This window comes from Argiope bruennichi, chromosome 4 (assembly GCF_947563725.1).
Source record: "Argiope bruennichi chromosome 4, qqArgBrue1.1, whole genome shotgun sequence".
Taxonomy (NCBI): domain Eukaryota; kingdom Metazoa; phylum Arthropoda; class Arachnida; order Araneae; family Araneidae; genus Argiope; species Argiope bruennichi.
The window spans coordinates 66,096,112-66,110,869 of NC_079154.1; the positions used below are offsets into that span (position 1 = coordinate 66,096,112).

General features: G+C 33.3%; 1 protein-coding gene across 2 annotated transcripts in view; it reads right to left on the reverse strand.

Annotated features, from left to right (window-relative positions):
- Positions 1-1,745: 1,745 nt before the first annotated feature.
- Positions 1,746-14,758, reverse strand: part of LOC129965756 (monocarboxylate transporter 12-like) — a 135,893-nt gene continuing 122,880 nt past the window's right edge. For both annotated transcript variants that reach the window (XM_056079911.1, XM_056079909.1), the window contains exons 2-6: positions 11,855-12,166; positions 10,363-10,506; positions 7,875-9,464; positions 6,517-6,642; positions 1,746-3,580 (exon numbers count right to left, since the gene is read on the reverse strand). In XM_056079911.1, coding sequence (XP_055935886.1) covers positions 3,384-3,580; positions 6,517-6,642; positions 7,875-9,464; positions 10,363-10,506; positions 11,855-12,166 — 2,369 coding nt within the window. In that variant the 3' untranslated portion in view covers positions 1,746-3,383. The remainder of the gene's footprint in view (positions 3,581-6,516; positions 6,643-7,874; positions 9,465-10,362; positions 10,507-11,854; positions 12,167-14,758) is intronic.

A 14,758-nucleotide genomic window follows, 5' to 3' on the forward strand; every position in this document is an offset into this window, starting at 1 on the left:
CGGAAACCAATTTATTTTAATAAATCACTTGCCGAAAAAAGGATGTGACGATAATTTAAAAAAATAAAAATTTTTGGAGATATTCAGAGGTAAAATTGTTTGGTATTCACTTGTGAAATATTTTTTTATTCTCCACTTGTTTTTGAACCGACAAGTCGCCTTGTAACGAGTATTATAATAGGATAGTTACGGGTTGTTATGCGATTGTGATCTACTGACCTTGTTACAATATTGTAAAATTTCCTTTCTAAGAAATATAATAAATTATGTTATGGAACAATAATTACAAGTATTGTTTTAAATTCCTCTTTCAATCTAAATCAAAAAGGTTGCCACCTTTTATATTTAAAGCGCATTCGGATGGCCTGTTCTACAATGCAATTTTATAAATAATGTATAAAAAGTATGAAAATGATTCTGAGTACTATTTAAAGATTTATTGATTCTCGATTACAAATAGTGTTGCAGTTAGTGAACTTTGCCATCAAAAATTGTGTCACTTGAATTTGTTGCGAACTGTTGTTACTTGTTGGTAGAGTATCGTTTTTTGGATCAAAGAACTGTAGGTTCGAAATCCGATTCCATTCAAGAAATCCCGCGTAAGCTGGTCTAGTGCACATTTAATCCATCGGGGCTGAATGTCCTCACGTTGAAGACGATCTGCATGGAAGTTTGAAGAAGAGGGTGCTAGTTCAGGTATCATCCTTGCCATCTACCACTGTTCAAAATTATGAAGTCTACTTTAAAAAAAGTCCTATTGCTGTTTTCGAAACAAGACGTAAATATAACCTCCCTAAACTGAAATAGCAAACTGTTGCTTTACAGATGCTTACTTAGGTTGGTGAATATTCGTGCAAAACGGAAATTTAACTAAAGCGAATTAAATTTCGACTAAAGAAGATTCTTGGAATAAGTTTTAGGAGTGAGTAGGAAAGGTGTGGTTAATTTTGAGGTTAGAATAAAAGTTTTTAGCTCAGAATGTTAGAAGTTATGTTCAGGCATTCTGAAGGAAAGGGGCCACTTGATAGTCACATATGGGCAAACAAGTTTTCTTGCTATCAAAAAGAAGATAGCTGAGAAGTGGATTAGGATGACTCTTGATGTGGTTGAAGAAGTATCTGAATAGCTTCTGATTCAATTTTTAAATAGTTATCCATGACGTTGTTTCTCATGTACCATGGCGCGTTCATAATAACGAAGAATTTTATTCTGTACGTATTTGCTGCAAGCCTCCAAATTTGGGAGCTGCATTTTAAAATATGAAGAAGTACTTTCTTGTATTGCTCTAATTACTTTCTTTATGAAACTAAGGGAGGTATTTACAGACATATTATAATTTAAAAATTAATTCTTGAAAAATGGGAACAGTTGTATCTCAAAATATAATGTTGGTTTCCTATTGGTTTATTTTCAATTGCTTTTTTCGTTGTCCCGAGTATAAGGTTTTTAGTTCCTACTTTTAAGATTTTAATGATCACTACATGTGTCACGAAAATGTAATAAATTTTGATTTATTTTTATGCATACAGTGTTTATATTAAGTGTAATTGTGCCTGAAGAAATTTTAGATCAGAAATTGTTTAGCATTGTCATTAAAATACAAATGAAACAAAACAGAAGCATTTTTTTTAAAAAAATTTTATTTAAAAGTTGATTTGTTATCAACAAACCAAAGATCATTTCTTCCAGCCAGTTTTAGGCATCGGAGATACTGCATCATTTCAAGTTCACAGTTGTTCTTTAAATTTTTCTTCTCGCCGATAATCAGTAGTCAAAGAGCGTGTAATTAATGTTTGATCCCTTCATTACAGTATCACAAGAAGTATTCTAATAAGAACATCAAAGTTGTGTTTGATAGTAACAATACTGAAGTAACTTGACGAGTGAGCTAAAATGGACAGTTCCTAAAACATTTAAAAACGTTGTTGCTATCTATTGTAAATTATGTAATACTGCTAAAACATTAAGGAACAAAGAATTTTCTACTAATTAAAACAATTTTTCGAAAAACTTCTATCAGAATTATAACCTAGAAGCAACATAACCGAATAAACAGTATTCCTCGATTTTCCACTCAACAAAAAACTTTTATCTTTAATACCGTTCCAAGAATTGCTTTCTTTGAACAGACATCAATTTTGCGTTTTGATGTCATGGACTTTTAATTCAGTCACGAAATACAAAATAAATAAAAATTTTGGTCTGCTGACATAATCAGCAGTCATAAATTTCAGAATCCGTACATCGCCAGAATGCGAAACCGCTCACCAACTGTTTTGCATAATAGCATTTGATGTTGCAATGAAGTTGATGCTTTATGAGGCGGGAATATTATCGCAGTTTTAGCGATTTTTGAATTCTTAACGTTCATTTAAATGCTACAGGGGATTCCAGATTTCACATTTTATGCCTGATTTCTTGAAAACTTAATTACTAACTCCAAGATAAGAGCATTAAAAATTTTGCGAAATCACATACTTAAGTGTGAGCTTTATATATGTAAGTAGTTTAAGCCTAAAATTACATTTATATGTATATAAAAAAATAAGTATTCATCATGCATTTTGAAACAAATAAATAAAAACTTTCAGGAATTAAGTACATATTTATTTAGAAATATAAAATTGGTTTTCCCTGTATCATTTAAATGATTACTGCAATTACTGGAACGAAAAGAAGTTCATAAATTAATATAATAATAGTTTTTATCGTGAAGAATTTGCTGTGAGTATTGTATTGCTTTCTGTAGATATCTTTCACAGTTGCAGCTTCTTGCATACATTGTAGCCGATTGAATAGTGATTGTCTTTTTTTTTTAATAACGACGATCCATTTCAAAATAGTCTCTGGCATACCCGTACGGGAATGTGCAATCATATCACAGACTCTTAGCTGCAAAGTACGCATGCGTTAAGCAGTTTGTCAATCACACTTTAGAGGGAAAACAGAATCGGCATGGAAATATTTGTTGTGAAACCCAAGCTCTGTTAAAAATCTGTGCGGTATCGCAGCTCATAATATATATATTCTTTTATCAACTCCTTTACACAAAAAGAAACAACTAAGAATTGGCATCATTTTGTCACTCAGTCATCTCATGCACGCATCCACCACAAAATTGTATCAAATTGCTATGAAATCCATACTCAAAATACATCAGCAATATCGACGTGCTGCATCTGTGGGTACTTTGCATATTTTTTTAAGCACATCAAAACTGTCAGTTTTTTTTAAACACCAACAGTTATTTACACGAAGAAAAAATAAACTACAAGGCCGATAGATAGATCTTTGGATCTTCTTTCTGCTTAACTTCCAAAAACTATTAGAGATAGATGGTGAAGTCTTTTAAATAAGATTGCTGGTATAAAGGAGAGGAAAAATTAGACGACGCTCTCTTGGTCGTCGCTCATGACGTCAGGGTTCTCGTCTCCTCGCACCACCTCGGCGTTGTTGGCTTGAGCCTTCTCTCTGTTGACTACCACAGGCACCATAAAGCTGATCATGGCAGACACGATAAGTAGGACCCCCGCAATGTAGAAAGGTATGTCATAGCTGCCGGTCATGTCATAGATGGAGCCTATAAAAAATATACAATTTTGTTTAAAATAATTCTAAACTTTTAGAAGCATGGTAGCATATTGCCTAAAGACAGATGGGGTTATATACAGTGGATAAAAAAAGTATTGGCAATTGCCTATAAATGATCATATTTGCTAACAAAGTATGTTTACAAATTCTATTTTGATATATCAATTACAGAAGGAGAAAAGACAAACAAATATAACGAAATTTTCATTTAAATATTTTTTTAGTCAAAATCTACGAGAAAATCCAAAATTTGCATGATAAAAAAAGTATTGGCAAAATTATGAAATTGACAAAATTATGAGCGAATACAAAATCAGTATATGTTTAGTACTTTTTATGCATACCTTCTGCATCTATAACAGCTTGTAATCTATTTCTCATAGAGGAAACTAAGGTCTTTGTTGTACTGTTGGGAATTTTGTGCCACTCTTGCAAGAGTAAACGTTTGAGGTCGTCTTTACTTGAAATTTTATGTTTCCTGATTTCTAGATCCAGCAGGTGCCATAAATTTTCAATTGGATTGATGTCATATGATTGAGGTGGGGTTTTTAATTGGCGAGGAGCATTGTAGAGTAGCCATTCACGGGTGAGATTCGCTGTATGCTTGGGGTCATTGGTTTGTTGAAAAACGAATGATGTTCCCAAGCCAAGATTTTGGGCACTGATTTTTAAGTTATGGCGCAAAATGTCAATGTATGTGCATGTTGTCATAATACCATCATTAAAAAACAGGTTGCCAACTCCATTAGCTGCCATACAGCCCCAAACTAAGGCTCTGCCTCCACCATGTTTTACAGTAGCAGTTAAATGTTGCTCTTCCAATTCAATATTTGGCCTCCTCCACACATATCGTCGTCCATCACTGCCGAAAACGTTAAACTTTGATTCGTTGGAAAAAATAACTGTGTTCCAAAACTCTTCGGATAAATCAACGTGGGATTTTGCGAAATCTAACCTCTTTCTCCTATTTATTTGCGAGATGAATGGTTTCTTTCTAGCTGCCCTTCCATAATAACGTCCCTCATGTAAAACATTCCGTACAGTCTGTACGCTGAAAGTCTTTTGCGAAGTGAAAGAAACATCTCTAACTATCTGGGGTGCACTTATTTTAGGGTTTTTCTCAACCTTGTTAATAATAGCACGTTTTTCTCTTGTAGAAAATATTCGAGGTCGTCCACTTCTAGTCTTATTTTCCATTGATCCTGTTTCCTTGAACTTTTTTACAACACTTCTGACAGTAAATAAATTTATATTCAACTGCACTTCTATAGCACGATAAGTTAAACCTTCATTTCTGAGCCTAATAATCATGTTTTTAACACTAACGTTTTCCTTCGATTTCGAAGTCATTTTACTGCAGTAATCGCAAAATAATGCATAGACACTTTTAGAGTAGTTTTGCAGACTTTATACCGGTAGAATTTCTTATCAGTCGAAACACGTGACTTCAATGTAACAAAATTTGAATAGCAGTTAAAACTTTGCCAATATTTTTTTGGCGTGCAAATTTTCGATTTTGAAAAAAAAATCGTAGAAAATGCAAATTAAAATAAAAGTTTTACTAGTTTTATATATCTAAGATGTCTTGTATTTAATTACGACAGCTAAAATTGCATAACATTTTATTTATTTGTCAATATGAATAAATTAAGGCAATTGCCAATACCTTTTTTACCCACTGTAATTGGAACTAACTATTGTTCAAAAGATTTTGAATTCACTATTGTAAATTATGTTTAGTTTTCTATGCAAAACTGAACTACTGTTTAAGTAACCTGAGACTACCACTTTTCGTTGATTCTACCTCACTAAGAGGTGAGACATGGAAAGATGAGCGGATTTCCGGAGTGTGTCATTTTTTCATCTTGCTTCCGCCCTATTAAATACTTTTTCGTTCAGTTCAATTGTGATAGTCGTGTCATTTTTAACCATATTATTTTATTTTAACTTATATTTGCGTATCGATTGCTTATATGGTAAGTTCAGTTGGTATAAAAGCTTTCAGGAGTGGCAAGAATATTTTTTATATAATATCATTAAATGTGACAGATTATCTAGCTTTGTTAATCTCAAAATGTTATTAAAGAAATTCAATAACAAATAAAAAGTTTTAACATAAAATTATTACTTTGTAAAGAAAAAAAAGAAAAAAAAAACATATTTGAAGAACAGAAACCTTAAATCTTCTATTTGTTCACCATGATTTAATGATTAGGTCCCTTACGGTAAACAAAAATTGTTCTAAATTATTTTATTGCGAATTAATATCTTTTCCGACAATATTATTTACATTTTTTTACGCCTCCTAAGTAGGCATACAATACAAGTTCATCTTATTGTTAAATGTAAACATCTCCTCTCTCACCCCCATTTTGACTAAATAAACGCATCCTAACGCATGCGCAAAAGAATGAACAGCACTTCCAATCCGTTGCACAAGAGATTTTTCATGACATAATAATTTTGGGGGAAATGGAACGTTCTTTCTATAATGTTTCGTAAACATCTATATCTCAAAATCGGATATTTTGAAAAGGTCTTATAACTTGAGTGCATTAAATGCATCGTATTGCCACGTTTTTACTTAAAGAAATTGCTAATATTAAATATTGACAAATTTCTGTTTTTAAAAAAATTAAATGTTAAGAAAATTAGGCGCAGAAGATACACTATTATGTAAATATCGTCGATGAATCAATAGAAAGAAAAACTTTAATGTACGCTATTATTGTTTCTTCATTGTGATTTTTTCCCCTTTTTTGATTTTGACGAATATTTTAACATATTTTATAACTCCATTCTTCCCATTATCTAGCATTAAGATTTGACTCTTATCACTTTATTTAAACTGTCATTTCAGTTTTAATTCACTTACTCACACGCATTTCAAAATCGAAGAAAGGCAGTATAAAAATGATTCTTTACCAGCTAGTGGTGGTCCTATAATGCAGGAACCTCCTCTGAAGAGACTGAGCAAGCCGAATGCATTTGTTAATTTGTCCAACCCCAACAACTCGACCAAAATGATTGAAGTCAAACAAATATAAGCAGCTGAAAAACGAGAAACGAAAAATTATTACAAGCTTATAATAAAATAAATTCAAACTACAATATATTCAAACTTCGCATACACATATAATTTTACAGTTTCATCTCATTTGGAACACGATGGAAATTATGATTTCTCAAAAGCCAAATTATTTTCCTAAAATATAAATTCAATTGGTTTCTAATTGGTTATATTTTTTTTTGTTGTTCGGTTAGGGTTATTTTTAATGGAACTGGAATTTCATAAGATAAATGACGCAGCACTGCCCATTATTATACTTACGATATAAAATAAAAGCAAGTAGCATAGGATACGTTGTGTCAAGACAAAAAAATAATAAATAAATTGCCTGTAATAGCAAGGATACCGTTATTAAAAAGCAATTGAAAAGAAGCTATAGTAAATTTAGATAAAGAATAAATCTTTATGCTAAAGATGAATTCTTTGAAAAGAAAAAGACGATCTTCTAAAGATGTAAAGAAAGTGCCTTGTGAAAATATCAAAAAATTGAGGTTAAGTCTTTAAGAAAAGTTCAACTAAACTACTGAAGTGCTACTGAAGAAGTGAAGTCAAATGATAAAGAATTTTGTCGGCGATGTATTCCCTCCGCATTTGAGAGAGCGGCAAGTGGATATACATGCTCCAATGCTACAGACATTACATTAGAACTTTTAAATTACTTTTAAAGCCAAATGTAACGCAGGCAATAAAAATTAATTCCATGCCGCGGACGGCATTTGCACTTTCAAAGTGATTGAATACAGGACACTTTATAAAACTATGTAAAAACCGTAGGGCATTTGCAAAATCACTAATGGAAGTTTCTGCTAATATTAGTTGCTAAGGGTGAAATCGTAATTATTTACAGCTCACGCATAAGAAGAAAGCATATTATTTGAATATAGATGAATAATAATAATAGCTTTAAATGCTCTAATATTCTAATTAAAAACGTTTGAATAATTTAGTTCAAGTCATTATAAAATTGATTAAAAACAGTTTTAAAGAAACTGATCGTATGGGTTGCAGAAAAATAACGAGATTCAATTTGTATCAACAAAAACACCAGGAGTTGATCTCGCATTTATGCAACTCTTTTCTTTTAGTTAGTAGTGCTTTTATATTAAGATTATATTCTGATTCTGACAGTCATATTTTTCTCTAATGGCTGTTCAAACCTCAAAATTATTATGTTTTAAATAAAGTTTGAAGGCAAGGAAATGTGTTTACTTACAAACAAATAATCCAAAAAGGACGCAGTCAACTACGATAGAGGTATAATCAGTACAGAATGGCAAAAAGAAAACACATAAGCCCGTTAGGACCATTGAGACATTGTTGACCATCAAGGCTGAGATCCCTGGTCGATCGGCGATCCAGCCGAACAGCAGTCTCCCGGCTGTGTTTGTGATGCCAATGACCGAAAGCAGGAACGCAGATTTGTCAGCCGAAACGCCTTTCATTATACTACTGTCCGTAATGTAAACAAATGGCACGTAGAAACCAACCATTCCTACAATGTTGGAGATGCAGATCAGGAGAAATACATTATTCTTCAGTAGAGAGAAGTCCAGCATTTCGTAGATGGTGTCACTCATCGAACGAGGCAAGTGGAAGCAAGGACAAAACTCCCGGCTTGGTTTGTCAAATACAACTGATCGGTTATCTAATCGATTCAAAACTGAATGAGACATTGGTATATCCCTCGGAATAGACGTGACACTCGCAACATAAGAGCGGACATCGCCCTGCGATTGTTTGTACTCTGGTAAATTTCTGATGCTACCACTGTAGAATACATCTTTTCTGTACAGTGGTCTGCTATAGTCTTTACGATCTCTTTTCAAGGATGACCTCCTACTTCCGTCCAGCGGAACAGGGGTCTGAGAGTTCGCATCTCGAATGCTTTGTTTCCATACCTCGTCGGCATTAAAGTTGTTGTTCTGCTGACCAGGGCACAGGAATCCGCTGGACGATATCTTCATCGGGGCATTGTTCTTGCGCATGTCGTTGTTAACGGTGATATTGCTCAAGCTGAGTTTCATCGCTCCCTTGAAAGGTGGCAGCAGCCCCTTTCGTTTGGCCAATTCTCGAATGGCCGTTTGGGGAAGCCCACCGTTCATGAGGTGGGGAGAAGAGGGCCCTTCCTGCTGATCTATTCCGTTAGGGGCATTGCAGATCTGGGCAGTGGCTGATTCAGCATTGGGCAGAGACACCGTCGTAGCATTCTTAGGTAGAGAAGGACCTGTTAATGGCACTTTCTCTTCCTTTTCGATATCTTTTTCTTCTTTCTCCTCTTTTTCGTCCATTTCGTCTTCCTTTGAACTGGCCGGCGATTTTCTGGCTTCCTGGATTGGAGACAAGGTGAAGACTGGTGTGTCCGCTGGAGATTTTCCAAATTGATCAAGATACAGAGTGGAATGCACTCCAGGCTCTAAATTCAAGATGAATTTCGGTCTTTTTTCGATAGTTCCATCCGAGTGTTGTACTATCATATACTGGCTTTCGCACATGGAATCCATTCTGTGTCGCTCCTTTTCTTCAGCAATTCGCTGCAATAAAGGCTTCTGCTTCGGACCTATTGAAGATTCCAATGGCCTCATCAGTGCTCCGAACACCGCACAATTCAGACAGAGGCCAGCGAGGATGAGCATGGCGCCTTGCCATTCGTAGATTTCCAAAAGCTTCTGGCAGAAAGGGGCGAAGATAAAAGCTCCCATTCCCGATCCGCATACAGCTATGCCCGTTGCCAAGGCTCGTTTCGTAGAGAAGTAATATCCAACACTGACGACTGCTGGCAGAAACACAAGACCAAAGCCTATTCCTAAAAAGTAAAGAAAAAAATGTATACTAATTAATACAACATATAATATCTTACAAAAAGGAATCGTGAAAAGATTTCTGTTAGGCAATTATTTTATATCTACAACATACTTATAAGAACATAAATAAAATAAAAAACACAATGTCAATTGATTTATAGACTTAAAATGCGTATAAAATAAACTATTGGGAGCAAATCATATTTGCTGTCAATATCGGATCAGATAAAGGTTGGGGGGGGGGATGCTGAAACAAACTAATGTTTGTATTTTTCCCAGTTTTTGTTTAGGTTTTACCCCGCCTTAATCAATCCGATATCCGGAAGGAAATGTAATGGTCTGTTTTGGATAGCTAATCTAATAATAATAGCAATACAATTACTATGATACTACTCTACACTTTGAGATTTTACATGACAATGCGACTAAGACTACCCATGAGACGAAAAACTTTCAACACTTTTCCAAATGATCATGAAATGTGTTCGTTTAAAATATCTTTTTATTTAAATCCTAAAATAATATTTTACCGATCTTAAAGTCATCTATCATGATTAAAATTAAGAATTTTTCAGGGTCCATCAAGACTGCAATCTTTTTAAGAAATCTATACATTTTCAATCAACTTTATGCATATAGCACTTATCTGGTACAGTATGAATTTTCTTTTTCTTTAATAAGTGCCAACTCCCACTGCGGGTACTTCAAAAATGAGGATAAGAAGCTTCCAGTATGGTGGTTGGTTTCGCCATCCTAGTGGATACAGAAAAAGGTGGGGGTGGGCTTTCTCCCATCGATGACGGGACGTATTTCCCGAGGGAAGAGTTGTACTGAGGCCGGTGATGGCCCTTAGGACTTAACCATAGTTCCCGCCAAATATATAGATAGAAATTGTCTTACCTCCCATGACTCCATAAGTTATCATCAGTACGTCTATCGAGGGTGCCATCGTACTCAGAATGAATGAAATGCACGAAAAAATACTTCCTCCTATAGTGACGGCCCGACAGCCGAACCGATTCGTCAGAGCACTCACCACGGGGCCTGCAAGAAAGAAACTAGTGAAAAAACAACATTGAGTGTACAGCACTCAACATACAAAATATTAAATGTGTTTAGTTTAGTTGTATTAATGTCCCAGTTAGAAGTAGCATAAGGATTATTTCTGGACGGACCTTGCAACTTTTACCCTTTGTACTCGGTTGGTATCTCTTCCTCACCATTCAAGACGGTGCACCATTTTGACATTTTATTTATGTATTTTTTAAATTTTGATTGTTAAACATACCTACAGAATGGTAAAAAGATGAATTTCTCAGGAAAAATGAATCTACAACTTAAACAATTGTATGTATTTATTTTTTGGTGAAATAACAATTCCAAGAATTAAGTGAATAATTATGCATCGAATTAATTAATCGATTGCAAAGAGTTAACTCTGTTCAAATGATGAAAAGGACTCCTGAGTTGAGATTCACCCTCTCCAAGTTTCCACCTTAAATTGGCGGGGGATGTAATTCTTTAATTTAATTCTGCACTAATTAAAAAAAAAACTAATAAAACCATCATTCATCTAAATAAAATAATATTGCAAAAACTCTCGGTAAATAACAAAGAACTGAATGTAGTTATTCCAGAAGGAGGCAACTTTAAAATAAAAAACATAAATGTTTTTGGAAATCATTTCAAAGAAAAATTCAAATGTCGCACGTTTCCGAAATTACTAATTACATGATAAATAATCTTTGGGTAAAGCAGATTGTAAGTGGTTCGGTTTTAGACAACGAATTAACTGTATTTACACTTTTTAATAGTAAATTCGCATTTAATCAGATGGTACTTGGTTCCTAATTAGTTCCTTTAGAAAGAAGAAAGTTTTAGAATTCTTCAGATATTCCAGCCATTTAAAAAAAGAAGGGAAAAAGATTATTGTAGCTATACGGCCATTAAAAAAAGGGGGAGGGGGAGAATACTGTAGATATTCCGACCATTAAAAAATAAAGGAGAGGAGAAAAGAATAGTGTAGATATTCTTGAAGCGAAGTAGATATCATGGTTTACTTAACTACTCTTTACCTCTTATACTATTGCGGCATTTTATTTTTATAGCAAGTTTCAGAAATATCTTACATTGTTTCCACGACATCATGCAACAATGGCAATGTTGTATATTTCACTAAGTTATTACAATATTATACAGCATTTGTGTATCGTTCCAGAAACTCAATGTCTGGAAATGTTTCAGAGGTTTATATTCTTTAAAATGAAATATCTGTATCTAATATATCACATTCAGCTATTTTTTTTTTTTTTTTTTTTTTTTACATAAATATTCACATTTCCTTGCCAGACATTCAGAAGCACAAAATTAAAATTTTCAAAGAATCACTCACCGACACTGAGATAGAACCCAGAGAGGAGGGATCCAACCCATGCCACTTTCCCTTTCGGTACGTCGTAGTACCGGACGAATTCGGTGAAGAAGATGCCAAAAGTGTAGGCGATGCCATCCACGATGAGGTTACAGAGGAAAGAAGCTGCTACGATCACCCATCCGAATCCCCCGTCCGGCGGTTCGGGGATGTGGGCGAGCTCCTCCGCCTCCCACTCCTCGTCCTCCTCCGGCTCTTCGGACAGGCTTTGCTGCACCGAGCTGGACGGAGAGACGAAGTAGAAACGGTCCTCCATGTCCCGGAGGATCCGATCTGAAAACAATAAAAATAAATATTGAATTAGATTTTATAACTTGAGGGAAAAAGAGTTCATAAAACTAATAAGCTCACAAATAATCATTTTGACAAAGTGGTGTATTGCAAAATTACCAAAGCAATAAAATGAATTCAGGTTAGTTCTTTCATTTACGCAAGTAAAATATGGAACTTTTTACCTTCTCTTATACGTAATATAGCGAAAGTATAAGAATCGTCAAAAAGTTTGAACTCGAGATCTTGACGAATCACCACGTTTTAGAATCCCCTGAGTTCGAAAAACACATTTTTAGAAAATGCCATCTCTGTCTGTCTGTGACAAAGATAATTCGCAAACGTTTTGAACTAGACGGTTGAAATTTGGTATACCGAATTACACCGAATTTGCAGATTATTACAAAGAATTTGCAGATTATTACAAAGAATTTGCAGATTTCTTTCAAATTTTGAGTAAAACCTGTTCAGAAGTCCGCTGTTCGAATATTAATCAACGTGATAATTACAAAACAAAAAGCGCTAGATAGATAAAATACAGCACACGAAATTAACATCTATATAGTAGATATCTGTCAATTTTTGGGCCAAACTCAACGTTGGGTTGACTATAATCTGCCTGTACTTTCAGAAACATATAAACACGATCATTCAAAAACGCATTGACTTAAATATATCAAATTCGATATGAAATTTTGTGACTACAAGTGCAGGTTTATGTGAAATTTTTGCTTTAATTGGTTGGGAAAAATGTCTTTTGGACTTTTCGACTTTTGGACACTATTAAAGCATTCGAGGGATTAATCGCATAATAATTCGCCAAGTATGACAGGGTAGATTCAATGAAGATTCAGAATTCACGTCAAAAGTTAATATATCATAACAATTGTACGCCAATGGCATGTAAGGCATTCTCTGGTATGACAAACTTATTAGATAGTATGCGAGAAAATTTTGGAGTGATCGCTCCTTCTGGTTTTTATAAGGAATCATTAGAATGTACATAGACATGAGATAAAACAGAGAGATTTTCTCCATTTCAAAATGAGATCTTCTAGAATTTGGATACTTAATCTGGAAGATGATTAAGCAAGGGGGGGGGGATGAAAAAATCCGGAATGCATAATAATAATAATAAATAAATAAATAATGCCAAACAATTACATAGATACTTATTTTTAAAAAGCTATAGGAAATAAGAATATATTTGGCTACGATTTTCACAATTTTTCCTTCAAATATTGCATTGGGGCAGAGATATATTTAGGAATTAATTTTTTTAAAGTTATCTTTTTCTCACATTGTTTACTGATAAGTAACAATTTAATAATACGAGACATTTAATTAAAATTCTTGACAATTTATCAATCTGGCACCAACTGTCGTCTGCACCATGTTATTTTGGAACACAGAGGTAGGAAAATTCCGAAACAATGAATTCAGATTCGGAAACACTTGTAGGTTTGGGTAAAGATTCAAAGAAACGATTCTATCGTAAGGGTGCACAACATATTTTTTGGCAGTTGCGCTTTCTCACTTATTTTCTAACTTTTTTCTAAAGATTTTGAAATGAATGAAATATTTTTTAAAAGCAGATAATTAAAATTTCAAATACGTCTAAGCGGAGATGATATCGGACAGTATCTCAAAATATAAGGAATCGAACATTTTCTGCAAACACAATACTCCGATGTATTTCAAGGAATCGATTACATTCTGGTTGAATTAAAAAAAAAAAAAACTTTAAAATAACTATATGTTTAAAATTTTGGTTAAAATAGATGGTAAAAAAAACCTATATGAAATCAAAATTGCCAATTAAATCCTAAATTTCTTTAAAAATTAGATTTCTTTTGTAAAAGAGGATTATAAAATAAGAACCTTCTGGTTTAAAAGTTTATCAAATGATTTGTTCAAAATCTTACAGTTAGCTTAAGAAATATATCATCTAGTCCCTGAATTGAGAAATAAGGTGGATTTTTATCCAGTCTTTTAGATACTGCGGTTCGACTAATAGATAATATGAAGTCTTAAATTTTTTGCATAATAAAGTATTTTTATGAAAACTGATTATTTTAAAACTGATTATTCTATTAATAATTCTATTTTAGAAACTGTACTACATGTTGACTAAATATTGATATAATGTTATCAATATTTGTTACATATCAGATTTTAATTTATAAGAGTTTTTACATACAAAAATTCAACTAAAATCTAGTAACGTTGTGAAAATAACGTTTAAAAATTCAAAATAGGAAATTAAAATGTATATTATTCAAAAACAGAAATCAATATAATTTCCCAAAGAAGGAAACTTAAAACAAAATTCGAACGATTTTATGAAATGACTGTTCAAAAATTTAAAATACTGAATTAAAAAAAAAAATTTCATATTTTCGAAATGTAGTCACCTAGTTTAAACAGATAAGATAGATACATATTAATACTTTATGTCGCTGAAAAAGGCAGGACCAAACACATTTATAAAATTTGATTTTATTTCTTCAGCTGTGAAATATTTTTAATGACAACACGTGATTTAGATCTGATCGAACTATTATATACTTTCTATGAAATTTTTCAATTTGATAC